This window comes from Neodiprion virginianus, chromosome 3 (genome assembly GCF_021901495.1).
Source record: "Neodiprion virginianus isolate iyNeoVirg1 chromosome 3, iyNeoVirg1.1, whole genome shotgun sequence".
Lineage (NCBI taxonomy): Eukaryota > Metazoa > Arthropoda > Insecta > Hymenoptera > Diprionidae > Neodiprion > Neodiprion virginianus.
This window is the reverse complement of record NC_060879.1, coordinates 248,854-267,848: the sequence shown is the minus strand read 5'-3', so window position 1 is coordinate 267,848 and position 18,995 is coordinate 248,854. Positions and strand designations below refer to the sequence as shown.

Genomic DNA, 18,995 nt, shown 5'->3' with positions numbered 1-18,995 from the left:
TGAAAAAGAAAAACAAATTTTAATAAATAATTGAAACCACAGTAGATTGAGGTGAATGAATGTCTATAAAACTCTGCTTTCACAATCGGTTCACTGTAATTATTAAAAAACGTGTAGGTGACAAAAGTAAATATAACGAATTTGCTGATTACTTGAGGGCTTTTTGACACCTCGTGGTAAAAAAGCACAGGTTTATACAGGACATAAAAATTTTGTTTCATTTCATAATTACTTGGAAGAACAAGAGCCTCAGGATTGGAGGTTGTTACTGGTGCTGAAATATTTTTAGTTGGTGTCAATGCTCTGGCAGTTCCTTCTTCCTCCTTTTCAGCTGTAGGATGGATTGAGCAAGTCAGAACTGGAACATCTTCCACGCGAGGCAGTGCCCAGACCGTAACCTATAGTTTAGATCAAATTTTTACCGACATATTTTTGATCGACGTCAGATATAATGCACAATTTCTGAAACAGTTTCATTAATTAAAGGTAAACCAAAGGCCGGTACTTTGATATGAAAAAGCCACAGAAATAAAGCAATACCATACCTTGATAGAGTTTCCATCTCCGCAAGCAGCTAACGGAAAGGTGTGTTCCGACGGAGTTTCCCGAAACTTCCTCAGGTTATCTTCGCTGAATGAAACTATTCTGGTTGTAATGTAAGACGGAGCTGCACCTTTGCTGCGCGACCACCATGCTGCAACTTGGCTGAAGTGTAAACGCGATCTAACCGCTTGGTACAAACTCTGATTGTTCATCATTTCTGGCCCCCTGTAACGTTTGCGTGATCAAGTTTATTATCTCGATTGAGCGAGGTGAGAAATCTATGCCTCATGCAAATTATTAATAAAATGTTCCATGGATTCGAGTTTCTTATTTTCACCTACTTGCTGGGCACAACGCTGATACACCAATATTCAAGCAGCATTTCTGACGACTGCTGCCACGGAGTCATGGATATGTATGGTATTGGCAAGACAGGATCTTTATAGGTAGCTTTCGCCAAACCGCATGGACAATCGGTGCACAACAAGACCTCGACACACAGGTATGAATAGGTGGTGACTCTGTCCGTGATTTCACGGACCAGTATCACGTACCGATCACACTGGGTAAGATAAGAAACATTCGTTCAGTTTCCTTTCAGGATTCTTTCTTTTTACTGCTAGCTAGGCGGGGCATGACATAAAAAACATATGTTGCATTCAAGATTCGACAAATAATTAAGAATTAAAGATTAAGAATATCGAATAGTGGACGACTAATATAATCAACTCAAACAAGTTCAATGGCATGGTATTTCAAATTAATCAATGTTATCAACGAGTCAATCAAGTTGTTTACAATGAAAGGGATGAACACAACTATCTTATCTGCTACTGTTCCTACACAGAAAATTGAAGAGTTACATAGTACAGGATTCACACAATTGTAATCGCTTTGTCGCTTTCTCTTCGCATTGATTACCGGTGCCTCGATAATTTCTATGCTATGGTTATAAGCCGATGAGCTTGCATTGACTTCACATGGTTGAAAAATGTGCGGTGAGGGGTAGAGCTATGTATCGAGGTAAACGAAGAAGAAGATGTTGAAACTCATTTCTTTTGAGACATTTTACATTTTCATCGCATTCATTAGCCATTAATGCTTGCTATAGAATCACAAAAATCACCATTTCTTACCAGATAGTTATCCTTTTCGCACACATGATTGTTGGTTACTGGTTGTAATGGAGCGGCACAATGTGGACCCTCCATGTACCCTCTTGGAGGACCTTGGACCCTTCCTTCGCTAACAAGAACACCCAGGGCTCGGACCATCCCTAACACACTACCGCAATTACCAGCCCGCTGGGGGCTGGTGGAACCACCCGACACTGCACCGAGGCAATGCATTTCTGAAAAATAAAATACAAACGTAATGTTGGTCATTTACAGTTCCTCAAGTACGTTTAGTGCATAAGTTTACTACGGTTATTGTGGTTTTAGTGGGTATTTACAGATTTCAAGTATAATTCTGACCCAGCATAAGGGGCCTTACTGCGGATTACGATTGTTTACATAATTATTCCGATGGTAGCGGGGGAATTGATATTTACGAGCATAATGTCTAAAAGCGAACGACGAGATCGGCAAATCATGGGTAAAACGGCAATGAGTAAAATAACAGTCTACGTCTACTACTTACATATATACTTATAGCATAATTTTGAATCATGATTTATCAATAGCATTATCACAATTCCAATAGAGCTCGTGCAACGTGGAATTAATTACAGATTCAATGCCTGATCTTTAATTCATTTAATTTTTATACCGAGGGTCAAAAAGATCCTGAGAAATTTCATAACACTCCAAGGATTCCGCTCAGTTTCGAAGAGTTCGGCCGATTTAAAAGTTTTATGTAAACTCGATAACAGTTGAGTAGTGAAGTTGAGAATTTATCGTACAGAGTATTATAAGTTATCGCAAACGAAGCGCTGGTAAAGACTTTCATACCAGAAGAAAAAAAGACCTGGCCTAACGAGGTTCCAGGAAAGTATAGACTAAATTTGGTCGGTCGAAAACATGATGGAATTTTCAGAAACAATCGCAAGTGGATTTTTCCGTGCTGCAGAGGAAAATACCAATGATGTGTAACCGAGACTTAAAACGCACCCTTGTTGCACATGCCCCGCACCATGAAACAGTTCCCAACCCATTGCAACAACTGCGCTGACATTTTTTTGCAATGGTTTTGATGAAGCTTCACATTTAAAAAACTTGCGCGTGCATATCCTCGACGGTAACGAACAAAAGATGCATGTGTGAAAACTTCCAATTTCAAAAAACGAAGTTGAAGACGACGGAAGAGACAACTTCGCAATTCACTCAAGGCAAGTTACGCATTTATTTATGCACATCTGACAATGATTATAATTGACAAGCATCACTTGCACTTGGATAATCGAAACACGCAATACTTGTACGTATATACGTATACTCTGCGACAATGCAAATTTAGCAATACTTTTAGCACGCAAGAAAATTATTTCAATCATGAAAAGTTCGGCGAGTTGTTCCAGTGTTGTTTGCCGTCGGGCATGTGGACAAAATTTGAATAAAGAACCGCTCTACTCCAACAGTTTATATATAGAGTTAAGGGTGAGTGGACGGCGGCGCGTCATGCGCATCGCACGAGCTTTTGCAGCCAGCCCCCCCCGCCCCGCGACAGCCGGAGAAGAGCGAACATTAATGTTTCGAAACTGCAAGCGCATTGCCAAATCCGACAGGTTTCCCCTCATTTTCCTCAAGGTTTCCTTTCTCCAATCCCTGCCTACCATTCTTTCTCACTCACTCAGTCTGCAGCTTGTAACTACTTATAATTACTACAGAAGCTATACCTGTTTGTACGTCTTACCTGCTAGGTAGGTTTCAGCCCTTCGGTAAGAATTATTTTGCAAAATATGAGGTTGAATTTACAATAACAATAACAATAATATCATATATATATACGTATACACGATGGCGAGCTTATATTCCCCACGAGTGCCCCATGTGGCTTTATCAACTGTATAAGAGTGTCTGTGGTGCGGAACGTTTCATCCGAGAAAATTTTAACCTTCCATCCATTATGTGTGTACAGAATACGTACGAGAGCATAAATATATGCTCAGATTTTGTTATCCTCTAAATTTATTCGAAATCTATCCACGATTGGTATCAAGGAAAAATACATATCTAATATCATCAATTGCACGATTTATCGTATCTTGGTCTAATTAATATGATATCGTAGATAATCTTACATCTTCTCACATTCATGTGAATTAATAAATGCATAGAGTCTCATGCGAGTGTTTAATTTCCCATTGTTATAAAAGAAGTTACACATACGCACAGGTACAACGATCGCATAACAATTGTATGCAAGATACATGACTACTCATTGTCAGTCTCCACGACAGTCGCATGACAATTTTTAGAAAATGAAGGTTTCCACATTCTATAAATGGAGTTAGAGATTTAATTCTGAAAGCCGATGAAAGCCAATAATAGGTGATTGAACACGTACGGGCGGATTTTTTCCATGACAATTGCTCAATGTTGCGTACAAAAAATATACTCAACATCATATTATACAAAATTCGAATCAGTTCGAAGCAAGAAATGTACGTACTTGAGGTTTAACCACATCAGGTTGATTGGAGATTTTTCAAAATCAGATAGATGTAACAAGAAAGACCGAAGGAAAAAATCACACGGTTTCAGAGACATGCAAACGTTCCAACCGATTTTATTCAAAGATCAGCCCAAAAATTAACTCGTAATATCGTCAACTACGGATTATTCTGTTCGTGAAAATCGGCTCCCTTAAAAGCAGAAGTTCGCAGAATCCTAGGCAGGTAGGTGAGAAATCGAATAAAATTCGTCATTAAACGTGAACGAGGCCCTGCATAACCTTCAAGTAGTCCTGGCGTAACTGGGAGTTGTTGAACTGCAACGCAGCATGTGGACCGTCTGGAGCCCCTGAGTTGAACGTCGGATTGCCCGGCAAGGTGAACGAAACTCAGGTCGGCCGACCACCCCGTGGAAGCAAGGGAGAAAGGGAGGAAGGAAAGAAAGGTTATTGTCCAGACTCTAAATGACAATAAGCCTCATACAACGTCCTTGTTTTATACTGTCGGTAAATCCATGGGTGCAGGTCGTAGCGTTATATAGACATCGAAATTAGTTGGACCCTTTTCCGTTGTACTTGCAGAGAAAGAAGAAGAGTAGGAGGCGTGGGGTGGGGTGGAGGGGGGGGGGGGGGGGGGCGAGGAGGTAAAGGCGACGTCGACCCCGAAGCATAACGGGTCGTCGTCCCACCCTCGAATACCGAATCTTGGCGCGTCGGGATGCCCCCAACCACGACGCGACGGGCGACGGGAGTTCGGGGTCGTTGCATCCAGAGTAGGAGCGTCGGTCTTCTCCTTGTTCCGATCCTCATCCTCCCCCGACTTCACCGAAACCCCGTCGACGTAGGATCGCGACGCAGTCGTCGGCGCAAGGTAGGTATAACCTACCCGACATTGAACTTGGACAAAGAAAACTCTTCTGAAAACATCGCTTAGGTTTATTGTACTCCAACTGCGTACCCGACGTTTCGTGCTACTAACGGTAGGTACTATATGTGCCTACAGAAATTGGTCACTGTAAAGAATTTTATGGATCATATGGTCGGCCGATTGCGGAATAAAAATAATAACCGCGGCCGCAATGGTGGAAAATAATGATTACAAGTATAACCTGTTACACATATATAAACCAATTCGTTTGACAGTGCGTTCGAACGGAATTTGCGTCGTTCTTTTGACAGCGGTCCGAGTCCCTATACTTATATTCTCGTTTCCCGTTCCCGATTGCCTTTGTGTTTAATATACCACGAGGCGTGCCAAGTTGTACATATGTACGTTGCAAAGCTACGCTGCGATCTCAAGTCACTGTGTACATCGTATGACGAAGATTACATCGAGAGACTGGCTGGCAGTTTCAGTTTATTGGCCTGGTTGTTTTAAGAATTTTGGTCAAAGAGTTGCAAGTTAATTTGACAACTGACCGAAGAATAGCGCCGGTGGCTAATTAGCTACTGCAGTCCTCGAAGCGCGTTACAAGTTTCGTAGCTGTGTGTAATGACCGTCTGAAAAACATCAAACCTGTTTCTACTCTGGAACGGCTCGTGTTTCGTTTCGTTTCGTTTCGTTCACTTGCGAGTCCCTATACTATAACCATTCTGCAAACATCGCGTTGTAGAATGACAAATTTAAAGGGGAATATTATTAAGGCAATTCTCAACGTGTATTTGAATTATCAGAGTCCATAGTCGCCTCAAAAATATCATATTATGCATACATATGTAAGCATTTTCCAAATGACTGACGGTCGCTCTAGCTTACAGGGTCATCGACTACAAAATTAACCTTCGGAGGTTGTATGATTTGGATTTATATATATTTTTTATTTCAGTGTCATAATCGAATTCCAATACTGTTTTCCACGCTTCCCTACGTGCAGTAATTTTAGAAAACATCCCATTGTAAGATGGTAAAAATTAAAACCACTAACTTTTTCTTGTTAGAACTCCAGCCAGTTTGTCCTGCGGTATAAAATTTCATGTAATACTCGTATCTCGCAGGGGAGAAGAAGACCTCCTGTGATTCTATTTCCAGAAATATGACAAATATTAGTCTTCCTCGCTCACGGTAGTCGAACTCTCGCTACGGAAATTCGTCCGCTGCTAGCGGTTTTAAATGGAGAAACTTTAATTTTTCACAACGTATATTACTATACAGAGAAGTTGAGAAATGCTTTAAAAAAATTTACATTGCATAATAAACCGATGCTAGTTAGCATTTATAGAGTTTGCAATCACTAACGACTATATTACTGGAAATTAACAGTAACCGCAGATCCTGCGATTCATGCTTGTGGATGTGTATTTACAAAAGAGTGAAAAATATGTGTAACCGCCATACATGCAGGATGTTATAAATATTTTTCATTTACGCTATCGCTAAAACAAACTAAATGTCGGTATTATAATACAGCAACACTGTTAGAAATGATGGTCATCTTCGACGATCTTTACTGATACCAGAGTGCTTAAACATGATTGCCTTCATCTTAGTTCCCGACTGTAGCCATCTCATAATCGTATGTACAGGTACGTAGGTGGTTTCAGGGTTACCCGTGTCGTCTGCCACTCAATTGAGATGGACGTAAGAACACGACACCGGTGGCTTCGAATCGTTTAGATGCAACTTTTGCCGGTATACGTATTGTTAATGGTACTGATGATGTTTTTCCTGTGCACCGCAGGCATACTCTCTACTCGTTGCATATTTTGCGTCAGTACGCGGCGCCGTGACATCCGCAAGTGTTCTGCAAAATCGCTTTTTAATATTCAATCACAAACACGGTAGTAATATCAAAGGTAGTATGGCATTGCGTTCTGGTCCACAAGTAATCGAAGTCTATGCCTATGATAAAACCTATCAAAATCTTTCGGGTTTGGAAGAACCCGACTGACCAGAACTCTCCTATTATAGGGCTTCGCGTCTATGCGGGCATGTGAAACTCTGACAGTTGCTGTGAAAGGAACAGAGCTGTGTCAAGGCTGATGCCTATTGATCTTATGGCAGTACTCTTCCTTGCGCGAGTCATGCACTGTCGTTACGTTTAGCATGTGCACTCGAACGCAGGTTGTAGCTGGGTGGGTGAGTGGGTGGTTTGGTAGTTAGACAGGTAGGTAGGTAGGTAGGTAGGTAGATCCGCAGGTAGGTAGATGAATTGTTAGACGGATAGATAGATATCCATCTATTCCTAGGTGGATATATGGATAGATGGATTGATGGGTAGGTGGATAGATGGATAGACTGCACATTAATGGATATGCTTTGAGCGTATTTTGCACCTGGGCAATCTATATCCATGTCTTTGTCACCACGAGATTTCACTTTCGGGAATGGTAAAAGTGTACCATTTTGACAAACAGACCGATGACTTTGATTACTTCACGATCAGATATGATTCATATATAGAAAGAATTCCTATCAGAAAATTATGAGATCAGTCATCATTGCTCTGACGGCAAACGGTACGCGAAAATTCGAGGTGAGCTACAAAGTAAGGTCAATTTCCACACACGGGCAACAATTATACGTTACGCGAGATCTGCTTGCCAAAGGCGTCGTACCGAAATGAATGTTTGGAGTACGTTTCTAACGGTGCGGAAATTATCTCTCCTCTCATATATTTAACAATTGATTGCCCTCTCGCGGACTTTTGGACCTCGTTGTAAACGTTCCTGCATGCTCACTATTTACGTACCAACATACATATGCGTGATAAATGGCGTTCGTTCTATATAAAAATACACACATTCTATACAGAAGTGGACGCACGAGCTTATCTATAAACAGGGTTATTTATTGAATACTGGTCACGAGTGAAACTGACGGAGCCGATTCTACTCGAAGTCTGCATAAGCGGCTCTCTCTCTCTCTCTCTTATTCAAGGGTGAGGCGGCCAATATTCAATAAACGAAAAATGCATATACAGCATAGAAATTGATTCCGTAACGGTAGCAGTGTAGAGGATACCAATTTAGGTTGTTAACGCAATACAAACCAGCAGCAGCGGCGATCAGGTGAAAGGACTATTTGTCCGTAGTGCGATACGAACCTATATCAGTACTCTACTTCAGTTAATGTACACACTTGTACTTCCATTTCCAAATAAACGGTAGTGTGTTCTACCTATCTGTCTTTGTTACACTACTAGTATTGGAGAGGTATAATAATACGCACGCCTTAACCAGCACGCATGTATGCATGTGCGTATTCATGTATGAACGGTAAAAAGCTGACACGTTTCATAGCAGCAGGTGGTGTGTGTGTGTGTGTGTGTGTGTTTTCGCCTAGTGGGTATAGCGGCCTGAGCAGGAGATCGCACGCTAAGGTCAGCTGAGCGTCGACTGCGGCACAGCTGGACGAAGCACAAGATGGCCGACGCAAACAGCTGATCATAGGCGGCGCGCAGTTCCTCAGATGAGATGATCGTTGTCTCTCAGAGGTAAAGGAGGAGGAGAAGGAGGAAGAGGAGACGAGCAGGCAGGCAAGACCTAAGCTCCGAAGGGATGGGGGGGGGGGGGGGGGGGGGCACGGCGCGCGCACACTCAGGCAAACTCTCGAAGGGACTGATAATTCTATTTCAGGTCAGGCGGACCTAAAATGGAACCCCAAGAGCTGCGATATCGACTACAACTATCACGCTGAGCGATAACTGCCCTGCAGGGTTTCGGACTTACCGACAACATACGCCAAAATTTTAATTGCCGCCTTCAATGATCATCAGGTTTCTCCAACGATTGAAAGCTTTCGTTGCCATTAATTAATTGTTGAATATAATTGATGAGCGGGGAGAGTCAACCCCTCCTTAGGTGTAAGTGTATGTCTATCTCTTTGTCCCGTGTCCGCTCATCTCAAGTGTATGCCATATCGATGCACTTGTAGTTTAAGTGGGTGTTGCCGAGTATTCTGACAACTACAGAAATGAATAATATGCTATTGCGATTCAAAGAATATATAATCACGTAATTTATAACGTATAACGCGTGTTATATGTACTCGCAATCAACGTTTAAATCTCACTAGTGCGTCGGATGTAATTTTCCATGTACTGAATTAAAATCAAGGTCAAAAGAAGATTGGGATTATTTTCCATCACGCATGCAAATTTTTCTGTGCGCGTGTAATGTACGTAGGCACAGTTAGTGAGATTGACTATGCCAGCACTCATCGAAATATATACAAAAAAAAGAGTTCGTTCTGTAGCCAATCTATTCGTAGAATAAATGAATGCATGCAAAATCTCACAAAGTCAACTTGCCGTAGGATTCTAGAGTGATAAAGTGGCCAAATATAATCTTGCTAAGTGTACGCATTCTACTACAACGGTATCGACGAAAGTAAGTTAGGCTTACACATTTTGACGGTAGGGAACCTCTTAATTTGCGAGGGTGAAAAGCGGAAGGCAGATAAAAACAATGATAACTTGGCAACAGAATACGTAAGGGAGTGGTAAGACTATAATTGATGCAAAATGAAAAACGCAGGATGGTATACAAAAAGATGGAGTGTGATAAAAGATAGAGTTAAAAGTATATACGCGAATAACAGTCTTGCGAATGTTAGACGCTGCTGATTGTATTTTAAACCGGCATGCGAACGAAAAACAACAGCAGCACAGGATGGAGACTACTCTTGGTCACCGCGGGCACCTTTGATATCAGAATTGATTGTGAGAATACGTACCAATACCTGTAAATATACGTGGCGTAGGCTTATTGTACATGCGTTGGACGGTCGAGAACCTTGTTCATGAATCAAAAAATAACTCGCTAAGGTCAGAGGAAAAATACGCGCGCTTTTGTTGCAAAGCGAATATACATGTACAGTTAAACACTAATTAATCCGGGATCATTGACTTGTCTTGGCTAGCCTCTATAGTACTTTCCTATCGTATTATATTACATTGTATTACTTGCGTTACATTATCACACATTAGGGTGGTTCATTTAAAGATTTTTTTTTTTAACGTGCCACTCGAAAAATTTGTGACAAATAGCGAGACAAAAAATTTTCGTAAAGCCTGGAGGAAGGAGGAATATATTCCGAGGTCGCTACCAATTCTTTTAGTATTTTTTATTTATTTTGGTTTATTTTTTTCGTATCGTGGTCCAGTCAATCATTGATAATAAAAATCAGTATTGAAAAAGAAATGGGGACATTAAGGTGATACGATACTCCTAGTTCGGTAGCAAAAACTGGTTATCCAAATTTCTCCGAGACGATTAATATTTTGGATAAAAGAGGAGAACAGCCAACTGCAGAATTGTTAGGCGCAGTTTGCTGTTGATTGGTGAATGATTAATTGGACCACGATACAAGAAAAAATAAACATATATATATATTATATGTATTAAAATTTATTTCTGTGTGTACAACTTACAGACATATAGTATATATATGCGCGGGCGCGCGCGCGCGCGCGCGCGCGTGTGTGTGTGTGTGTGCGCGCAGAAATAAATTTAAAAAATATTACAATGATTGGTTGCGACCTCTAAATATTTCTCTATCTCCTCCAGGTTTTACCACAATTTTTTGATTATTTTCCAATTTTTGACACAAATTTTTCGACTGTAACCTTAAAAAAAGAGTGCAATAATATACCACCCTACCTACACACACACGCGCGCGCGTTGCATACAGTGTTCTATCTCCCTGAAATCAGCAACCCAGGTTGAAACGCTGCACGCTACATAATATCGTCGAAAAGACACGTGTATAATAATTAACCAGCAAAAGAGACTGGATCAAGATTGAGTTTCACAAGGAGCGAAAGACAAACTAATGATAAACGTAACCCAAGCTCGTGTCAGGCGGGAGTGGAAGAAAGAGAGGTGAAAGTAAGAGGAAAACAAGGCTCACGTCTCGGAAAACTTAGTTTGGAGAATATTACATTAATTACACGCGGGTGTCAATTGAATTATCCAACCAAGTATCCGTACGAAACGTAAAAATAGGAATTTAGCTGGTAAAAATTTCTCAAGCTCCGACATCTGCAGACATTCGACAAAGATATAAAGCGACACGGATGATGGTCAGAAATTAGTCAATTTCTCAAATGCATCTGCTGCGATGTCGCGATGATTTCAGTACAAGAAGCTTGATAGTAAAATACCACGCTGGTACCATCAACCAACAACGGTGAAATTAAGTCCGGGCGTTGCGTAAACTAGTTTTCAAACGACCTAAATGCCACTACTTTCATTTCAGTACAGAAGCCAGCGGACCATAGCCGTCCTGTAGGAAGGCCCCACTAATCATCACTTATAGGGCTAACTATAATTTTGAAAACAGTGTGGAATAATAATGAAACACCCAAGCGTAAGAATTGTGCAGGAGATATGAAAAGTGTGGCAGGGAAGTTCGGCGGAATGGCGATCAAAATCAAGTGGCTGCCTGCAGTGCATGCATAATAGGTATGAGTCATTTCACATCAAGTGTGGCGTGTTCCGCGAGAAATACCACTCGATGACTGAAATTTTACTGATTTTTTTTTTGCAGATTCTATGGAAAAAGAAAAAAAAAAAAACACGTATTCCAACATTTGGCCCCCTTGCTTTGACTCTTGCATTCTTGGAAAACACGCTAAAAATCGGAGCTGGAAACTAGGAAACACGCCTTTCCCGAATCTTTTCACGTCTTTGGATATATAATCATGTATAAAGACTCAAAACTTTGGCTAGTCTCAACCCTTTGAGTCATAATGGTAAGTATTCTTACCACCTATTTTATATCCATTTTTTGTACATTTAGAGAACTTTGAAAACATATTGGTTTGCGGATTTTTGCTATTTCTGGTAATATTCTAATAGGTTTTCAATGCTCGAGAGTAATTATTGCCATATAATATAAATTACTATTGTTCAACGATCAATTGACAAAAATCATAAAAATCGAAAGAATAATTCACTTCCGTGAAATTTACCCCTCTACACGTATACATGTTTTACATAAATTATAAGAAGTTTTTGCGGTCGCTGATTAAGAATCTGAAATCATATTTTAAAAATTCAAGGTGGCGGATCTAATAAGGCGGACGAAGATTGCAAATGCAATCGAATTGAATCAAATCCCATATGGAGGTAGTCCAATTCTGCGCGTTTAAGTTGTTTATTGTTAGGAAAACCGTTTAGAAAGTATCATTGTGAGCTCGGCTCACAGTCGTTTCGTGGTTTAATATATGTATAGGAATTTCCGTTTCTTGTAGCAGTCGGATTCAACATCCCCGCAAATCCATGCACCCTGCAACCTGATTCTGAAGATAGTTAAAACGGATTTAATCGGTGCATAAGGAATAATCAAATTACACCGAATATGCCAAGGGGCCAAATTTTAGAGGTAACATTTATATTAGGAAAAAATTCGGTCATGTCACCACCCTCCAGTGTAAGCCAAATCGAATTGATCACGGCAAAAATAGAATTAACGTGAATTAAAATAAATACAAAATAAAAGTCTTTTCAATTCGCTTTAATTCGAGTTAATTCCGTTTTTAGACCCACCTACTCAATTCTATTCAATTCGTTTTGGTTTACTGGGCTGATTAATAAACAAGAATTATGTCAGAGAACGACTAAAACCAAGTGAGGATTAGCTACTTCCGGTACGAGGACTCAAGTTATTATACCGTGTACGAAGGTAGTCTACTTCAATCTCTCTCACTCGCTCTCGAACTCGCATACACACGCACGCACGCACACACACACCTAGTAAAAACAAGATGTCGACTATAAGTATAATATATGTCGCGTACACCGCACCGACTTGGCAAAACTCACACCAACGAGCGGTTTCAGATTACTATACAATAGATACTATACGCCGCGTATGGACAACTGCAACTATAGACGCTAGGTATCGTATAGTTAGAGATTAGAATATGTAACCTAATCTAACCTAACTTACACCTATAATATAAAGGTACACTATTCATATCTGTCACGCATTGTACAATTTGCGAATTATACTTGACTATATCATCGTTGATGCGGTTAGACTTTGTATATATTATGCTTACAAGTAGAAACGAGGTCGTAGCTAATCGGACGAATTTAGGACACACGATGGTAGTGATACATGAGCAATTAATGTTACGTATGACGTTGTGTAAACAAAAAAAAAGTGACAGGCGCGACATGACGTCTGGTGCAGGTCGTCTTCGTCTTCGTCTTCGTCTTCGTCGTCGTAGTCGCAGTCGTAGTCGTAGTCGTTGTCGTTGTCGCATTGGTCAGGTCGAAAATGTTTGCGAATACATCACGCATATATGGGTAGCGGTAAAAAGTCAGAATTGCCGATTGATAGAAGGAACAGAATAACGAATTTTCATAGATCTCAAAATCTTATTCGTAGAATATAAATATCTGGAAAGTCCAAGGTTAGAAAATTGAAAACATGAAAGGTCGAAATACGGGAAGTCAAAATGTAGAAAGGTCAAAACATAGAACGGTAAAATCGATAATCTGTGTACGATTCATGAAAATAATGTGATTCTGTAATCTATTTAGATCGAAGCATATAAAAAATAAAAAAGCAAAAACAGTTCCGACATGGAAAAACTAAAAACTTGCGAAAACAATAGTAAATAATGAGATCCCATTATCGTGCGATGCTTAAAAATCAGATGATTTTAAATCATACGATCAGTGTGAATTTTTCATATGTTTAAAAATGGCGTTTTCGGAATTGGTTTTTCTATTTTAAAAAATTTTACTGGTGACTAAAAAAATCCCGAAACCCTTTTGGGTCGGTTGCAACATCATTCTAAGAGATGATCAAAAGCAACGGGGGTGAGGTACATGGGTTGCAAATTTGACGTGGAATGTCCCATATATATATATATATATATATATATACACATACACACATGATAAATAAAAAGATAGCTATACCTATGAGGCGCGCCAGATACACCAGATACCCAATAGTCTGTACTCTATAACTACTTCGAGTGTAGATTGTTTTCACGATTGCAGCAAGCGAGCGTATTCATTAGCAGGGTTTGCGTTCGCGGACGCACGTGTACCATGTACTACATTCATATCTCGATCCACGTCGTAAACGTTCAGGGCCGAGTAACGGGTTGATTGGGCCCGTAGGTATACATAAATCCGTTAATTAGTAGTTACAACAATATCAGGTTTGACCCCGACCCTATTGTTTTCCTATTACTGTACCACGCCAAACGAATATTTTTGCGGATATTCGACACAAATCATCGAGGCGGAGTTTCAGATTTTGTTCCTCTATAAAACGAATATCTTGCATTTTATCGCAAAGTTGTAAAAACAGTAACATTGTGAATTTTTTTTTTTTTTTTTTAAACGACAATTCGCGGGGGAAAAAAAATATGGAAAGAATTATTTTCAAACATTTTATGGGCAAACAACGTTTGGTTGTATATACAAATTTTGCGATCAACGACAGGGCTTTTTCTCGTATGATAAAAGAAAACGTCCTACGTGCCTTGTCAAGACTTGTAAACGGCTTTTGCGCAAAATCTAAAACAGTACCTAGCTTGTAGACATCCGTTTAGTGTAGCAGCAGCATAAACGGCGGAAAAATCGGCGACTCATTCGATGAGGGTCGGGGTTAAACTTTGTTTCATCATTCGTGTGGGTTAAACCATATAGTTTAAATGTACTTATTGATACCATCTTTTTTTTTCTTAATTACACAAAAATTACTCGTGTGAAGTAGAATTGGTTCAGTCATTTAAAAAATAATTGAATGAAGGTCGGCAATTGGGGCCCTCTTGGTTGTCTTATATTCGTCCCTGTATACGTTCTATGTACATACGCAGAAATGCGTAACCGTGCAAATGACGCGTGGCAGCCGAAACCGCGAACAAGAGAGACAGTCGCGCGCGTATTTCACCTGCATTGCCGAACCACATCGCCTGGCATGCTTGCAGTTTATTCTGAAAACTTTTCACGTGACGCGAGAGGTAAACTAATTTCGTCGTTTTGAACGAAATACGTTGTCTTTTTTAAAAGTTCGCTCCTTCCTAGTCATTTCCCCCCAATATCGTGAGTAGCATTGTTCTTCCGACTAGCGCGCTTTAGCAATAATTTTTTCCCTATTCTTATTTAGCCCTTTGAGTGACACATTAATGTGCTGAGTTAACTTTTACAACAAGATAGTATTCTATGTTTTTTGACGTCACGAATCTGCAAACGGATTTCAAAAATTCAAGATGGCGGATCCAATAAGGCGGTGGAAAATTTCAAATTTCATCGAATAGGATCAAAAAACTCTATGGCAGGGGTTTTCAGAGTCGCTGATTAGTTTCACTATACTGATTTTGCAAAATCTAATTTCAGATTCGTAATAGGCGATCCTAAATGCCCTGGACAGAGTTTCTTCTCTGAATTCGATCGAATTTGAAATTTTTGTCCACCATATTGGAACCGCTATGTTGAATTTTTTAAATCCGATTTAAATTTTGTAATCAGTGAGCCCAAAAACTTATAATTCATGTTTTGCATGTATATGTGTGGAGGGGTAACTTTCTCGAAAATGAATTATTACTTCAATTATGACGATTTTTTTCAGTCAATTTGTTTCTAACAATAATAATTTACATCGCATCACAATAATTACTCTTGAGTATTGAAAACCTATTAATATACAACCAGAAATAGCAAAAGAAACCACGACGAAATATGATAAAAAGTTCTATAAACATACAACAAAGAGATATACAATGTTAAGACGTTACATTGGAATTGCTTTATCCATAGTTCATTTCGAAGAATCATCTTTTACTCAAATTCTGCAGATAGGTAATTATATGAATTTATACGAGTCTCGACGGGATATCAAGCCTAGAACGAACTGCCACCCGCGCGTATAAGATACTGATTGCGAATCGCGCACACAGCACGGTAACAAACAACGTAGAAGATACTGTAGTGTGACGAGAATAAAAACATGCTAGATTCTGAACTGTCGATAACCGTACGTAACGTCACGAATTTTCGAATATCTTTGAATACAAAATTTTTCCAAATACACCCGAGCCGAGATTGCGGATCTCCGCCGTTCAATAATCATAATACCCAACAGGTTACAGAATTATACAAGTTGAAATTTCCAACGAGAATGAAATAATACTTGCACCAAGCGTCGCGTCACTATCTCGAACTCGCGTTTTGTCTACGATTCTCGATATAGTTTGATACATAATGGGTAAACCTCGTGATTGTCGTGAAACAAGCGTGATCAAGAAACACTCGAGGTGACTCGGTCTCTCTTGTTAACCGCTGCAGCTTGGCCCCATCCGTGAGTGCGGTAAGTGCCAAGTGGTCCGCTTCGAGATATTCACGTTTACGTATGTAAGATATAGATATATCGTTTATTTTATACAACGAAATCACAGTTGTTAAAGGAAGGCGCGGACTCACCTCGTGGGCTTAACCGTTACCACATTACATGCTATAGCGTTTATGTATGCGTATATATACTTATGTATTATAGTTGAAACGACATTACGTAACGTTACTTTGGTCAGCCATGCATATTCACAATTAAGCTTGATACACCGAGTTTACATGTGTTACGCATACAAGCCTATAAGAGGCAGGCCGCGGTTGTCGACTGACATTTCCAAACATGCTTGACAATATGGTGCAACACGGAGCCCCGTACGCCCTACGGCATACAGTGTAAGAATCGTGCCATATTGCAGATGTACAGGTGTTGTCACGGAAGACCTGATTTTTCAATCCTATCTGCACCGCATCGTCGTCCTATCTATCTCCGAATATAATATGCAGAAGACACATTGGAAGAATCACGAACGGATAAAGAGTTGACAATCACGAAAGAACAACGTGCAGATGGAAATATATAACATTATTCGTACGGGCATGCATGCGGGTTTCATCAATTCGCGGAGAGTGACGGAAATCAGTGTGAATTGAAGTAATTGAAAGAGAAGCAGTTACTCACCACCAAATAGGTTCCGATCACGACAGCACGAAACACCCGAGCCTGGAGCTGATCTCGTGTGGTCAAATGTTCGCCATTTTATACCCCACGGGGTCGCACGGTCGTCAGGGAATGATGTCGGGCGGGTGTTATGCGAAATGCACCACTTAACTATTCGGACAGCTAAGGATCGCTTCGTGTATAAGGAGAGTTGAAGCGGACGAAGCGAAACTGGAACGCAAAACTTGCACACAGCCTAGCGCACCCTCACGATCAGACCGAAGGTCTGTTGCCAACTGAGCTCCGGAGTGCGGATTGACAGCTTGGGTCTCGGGTCAGGGCTGCCAACCCAGATACGGCTCGGCACGAAAATAACACGCGTGTCGTGTGGGGCATGGAGGGTGGGAATTCTCGATTCCTTCCGAACTTCCGACGTAACAACTGAGGAGATGCGGGACTCGTTTTCTTATCTTGGCTCTTTCTTCAGTAATATAACTAATTCACTGGGTAATTCGTCATCGGCTCTCCCCGCGTTTTAACTGAAAAAATATGTAATTAAACTGACAGCTAATAGTACAGTTTCATAACGACTTGCGCAATAATATTGTTGTCTTTGGCTAATTTTGGTCATTTCATACCTATATACGTATACATCATCCCGTTGCCTTGAAAATAATTTGATGCAATCGTAGCGATGATCATTTCTTGCGTGTTAAACAGATCCGCTACCGCGATTGTTACTACAGTAGCTATTTTGTTATTTGTCATATGAAGACTTACTGAATCGCGATTCGTCTCTCAATTTGTTTACATGGCTCGCTACATTCCCGTTAAATGATCCTCGCCCCCTTCGTTACATAATACAAGTTGTTATAATAACATATAAACATACCTTTTTTGATGCTCCACTAATTCGTCGACTTCCAAGTAATAATCAAGGTGCCAAAACATACAGAACCTTGAGAAGTTCATCCCGACCAGCACACAAAGTATGTGAGTTTTCGATTTCGCGGTACTGAGTTGGCAACAGTTGCGATCATATGGTAGTCAGCTGTCTTTCCTTTGTTACACAGTGCCGATGCTGCATGTTCAATTACCAATCCGTGAAAATGCTCGCTCTCTTTAATACCGACGCGGCACAGGAGATCCCTTCATACTTGGACGGATTTATAAAATGCTAATAAATATATAAATCAAATGCTGTCCGTATATCAAAATCAAATTTTAAAATCGGCACGACGCCAATGAATTTGGTTCTGACGTCGAGTAATTGCGCGATCTTTGGCACATTTCATTTTCGAATGTAGAAAACATAAGGTAGAAGGTGAATTATGCAGCAACTTAATTACTGAAATGCATTACTGCATCATTAAGCTATAGCTATCTCATGGCTGAAGATTTAGCTAAAGTCTCAAATCAAGATACCTGGTAGAAGGCGATTAGTATGTGAGAATTATCAAGTTCCATCAAGGTCGAAATCAAGAACATCCACAACAAGTATTAATTCACACTCAACCACCGTCCTTGTGGTAATATCAATTAACACCGATGCGAGATCAACTTACGGACTGTATTTTGAGATTGCTACATTATCTCCATAGATTGGCAATTCTACTTCTACCATGACATTTGGATTCGAAGAGCGTGTAGATAATGGAAGTCAGATCTGAAAATAAAACGAAAGAATCAACGTCTTTGGTACCTTGCGAACTTTTGACTATCAGTTATTCCCGTGAATATTCTGAAATGCAAATTGTATCTCTTATGCATATTGATGTAGAGGCTGCCTTACTTTTTTTGCAATGGAAATTGTTCTTGCTTAATGTGGACAAGCAGAAGTCTCGACGAATTGAACAATTAATAAAATTTTCGCTAATAACTCAGGAGTCTGTCGAGTAACATCTTGGTGATTGGCATTGCATTC

General features: G+C 40.2%; 1 protein-coding gene across 3 annotated transcripts in view; it reads right to left on the bottom strand.

Annotated features, from left to right (window-relative positions):
* LOC124300162 (protein FAM214A) overlaps positions 1–18,995 on the bottom strand; it is a 27,900-nt gene extending 8,905 nt beyond the window's left edge. For 2 of the 3 annotated variants that reach the window (XM_046753868.1, XM_046753869.1), the window contains exons 1-8: positions 18,864–18,995; positions 18,497–18,737; positions 17,964–18,227; positions 17,093–17,610; positions 1,680–1,894; positions 885–1,105; positions 546–768; positions 233–398 (exon numbers count right to left, since the gene is read on the bottom strand). In XM_046753868.1, coding sequence (XP_046609824.1) covers positions 233–398; positions 546–768; positions 885–1,105; positions 1,680–1,892 — 823 coding nt within the window. In that variant the 5' untranslated portion in view covers positions 1,893–1,894; positions 17,093–17,610; positions 17,964–18,227; positions 18,497–18,737; positions 18,864–18,995. Of the gene's footprint in view, positions 1–232; positions 399–545; positions 769–884; positions 1,167–1,679; positions 1,895–17,092; positions 17,611–17,963; positions 18,228–18,496; positions 18,738–18,863 lie in introns of those variants that run through there. The other variant, XM_046753870.1, reaches the window with a different exon arrangement.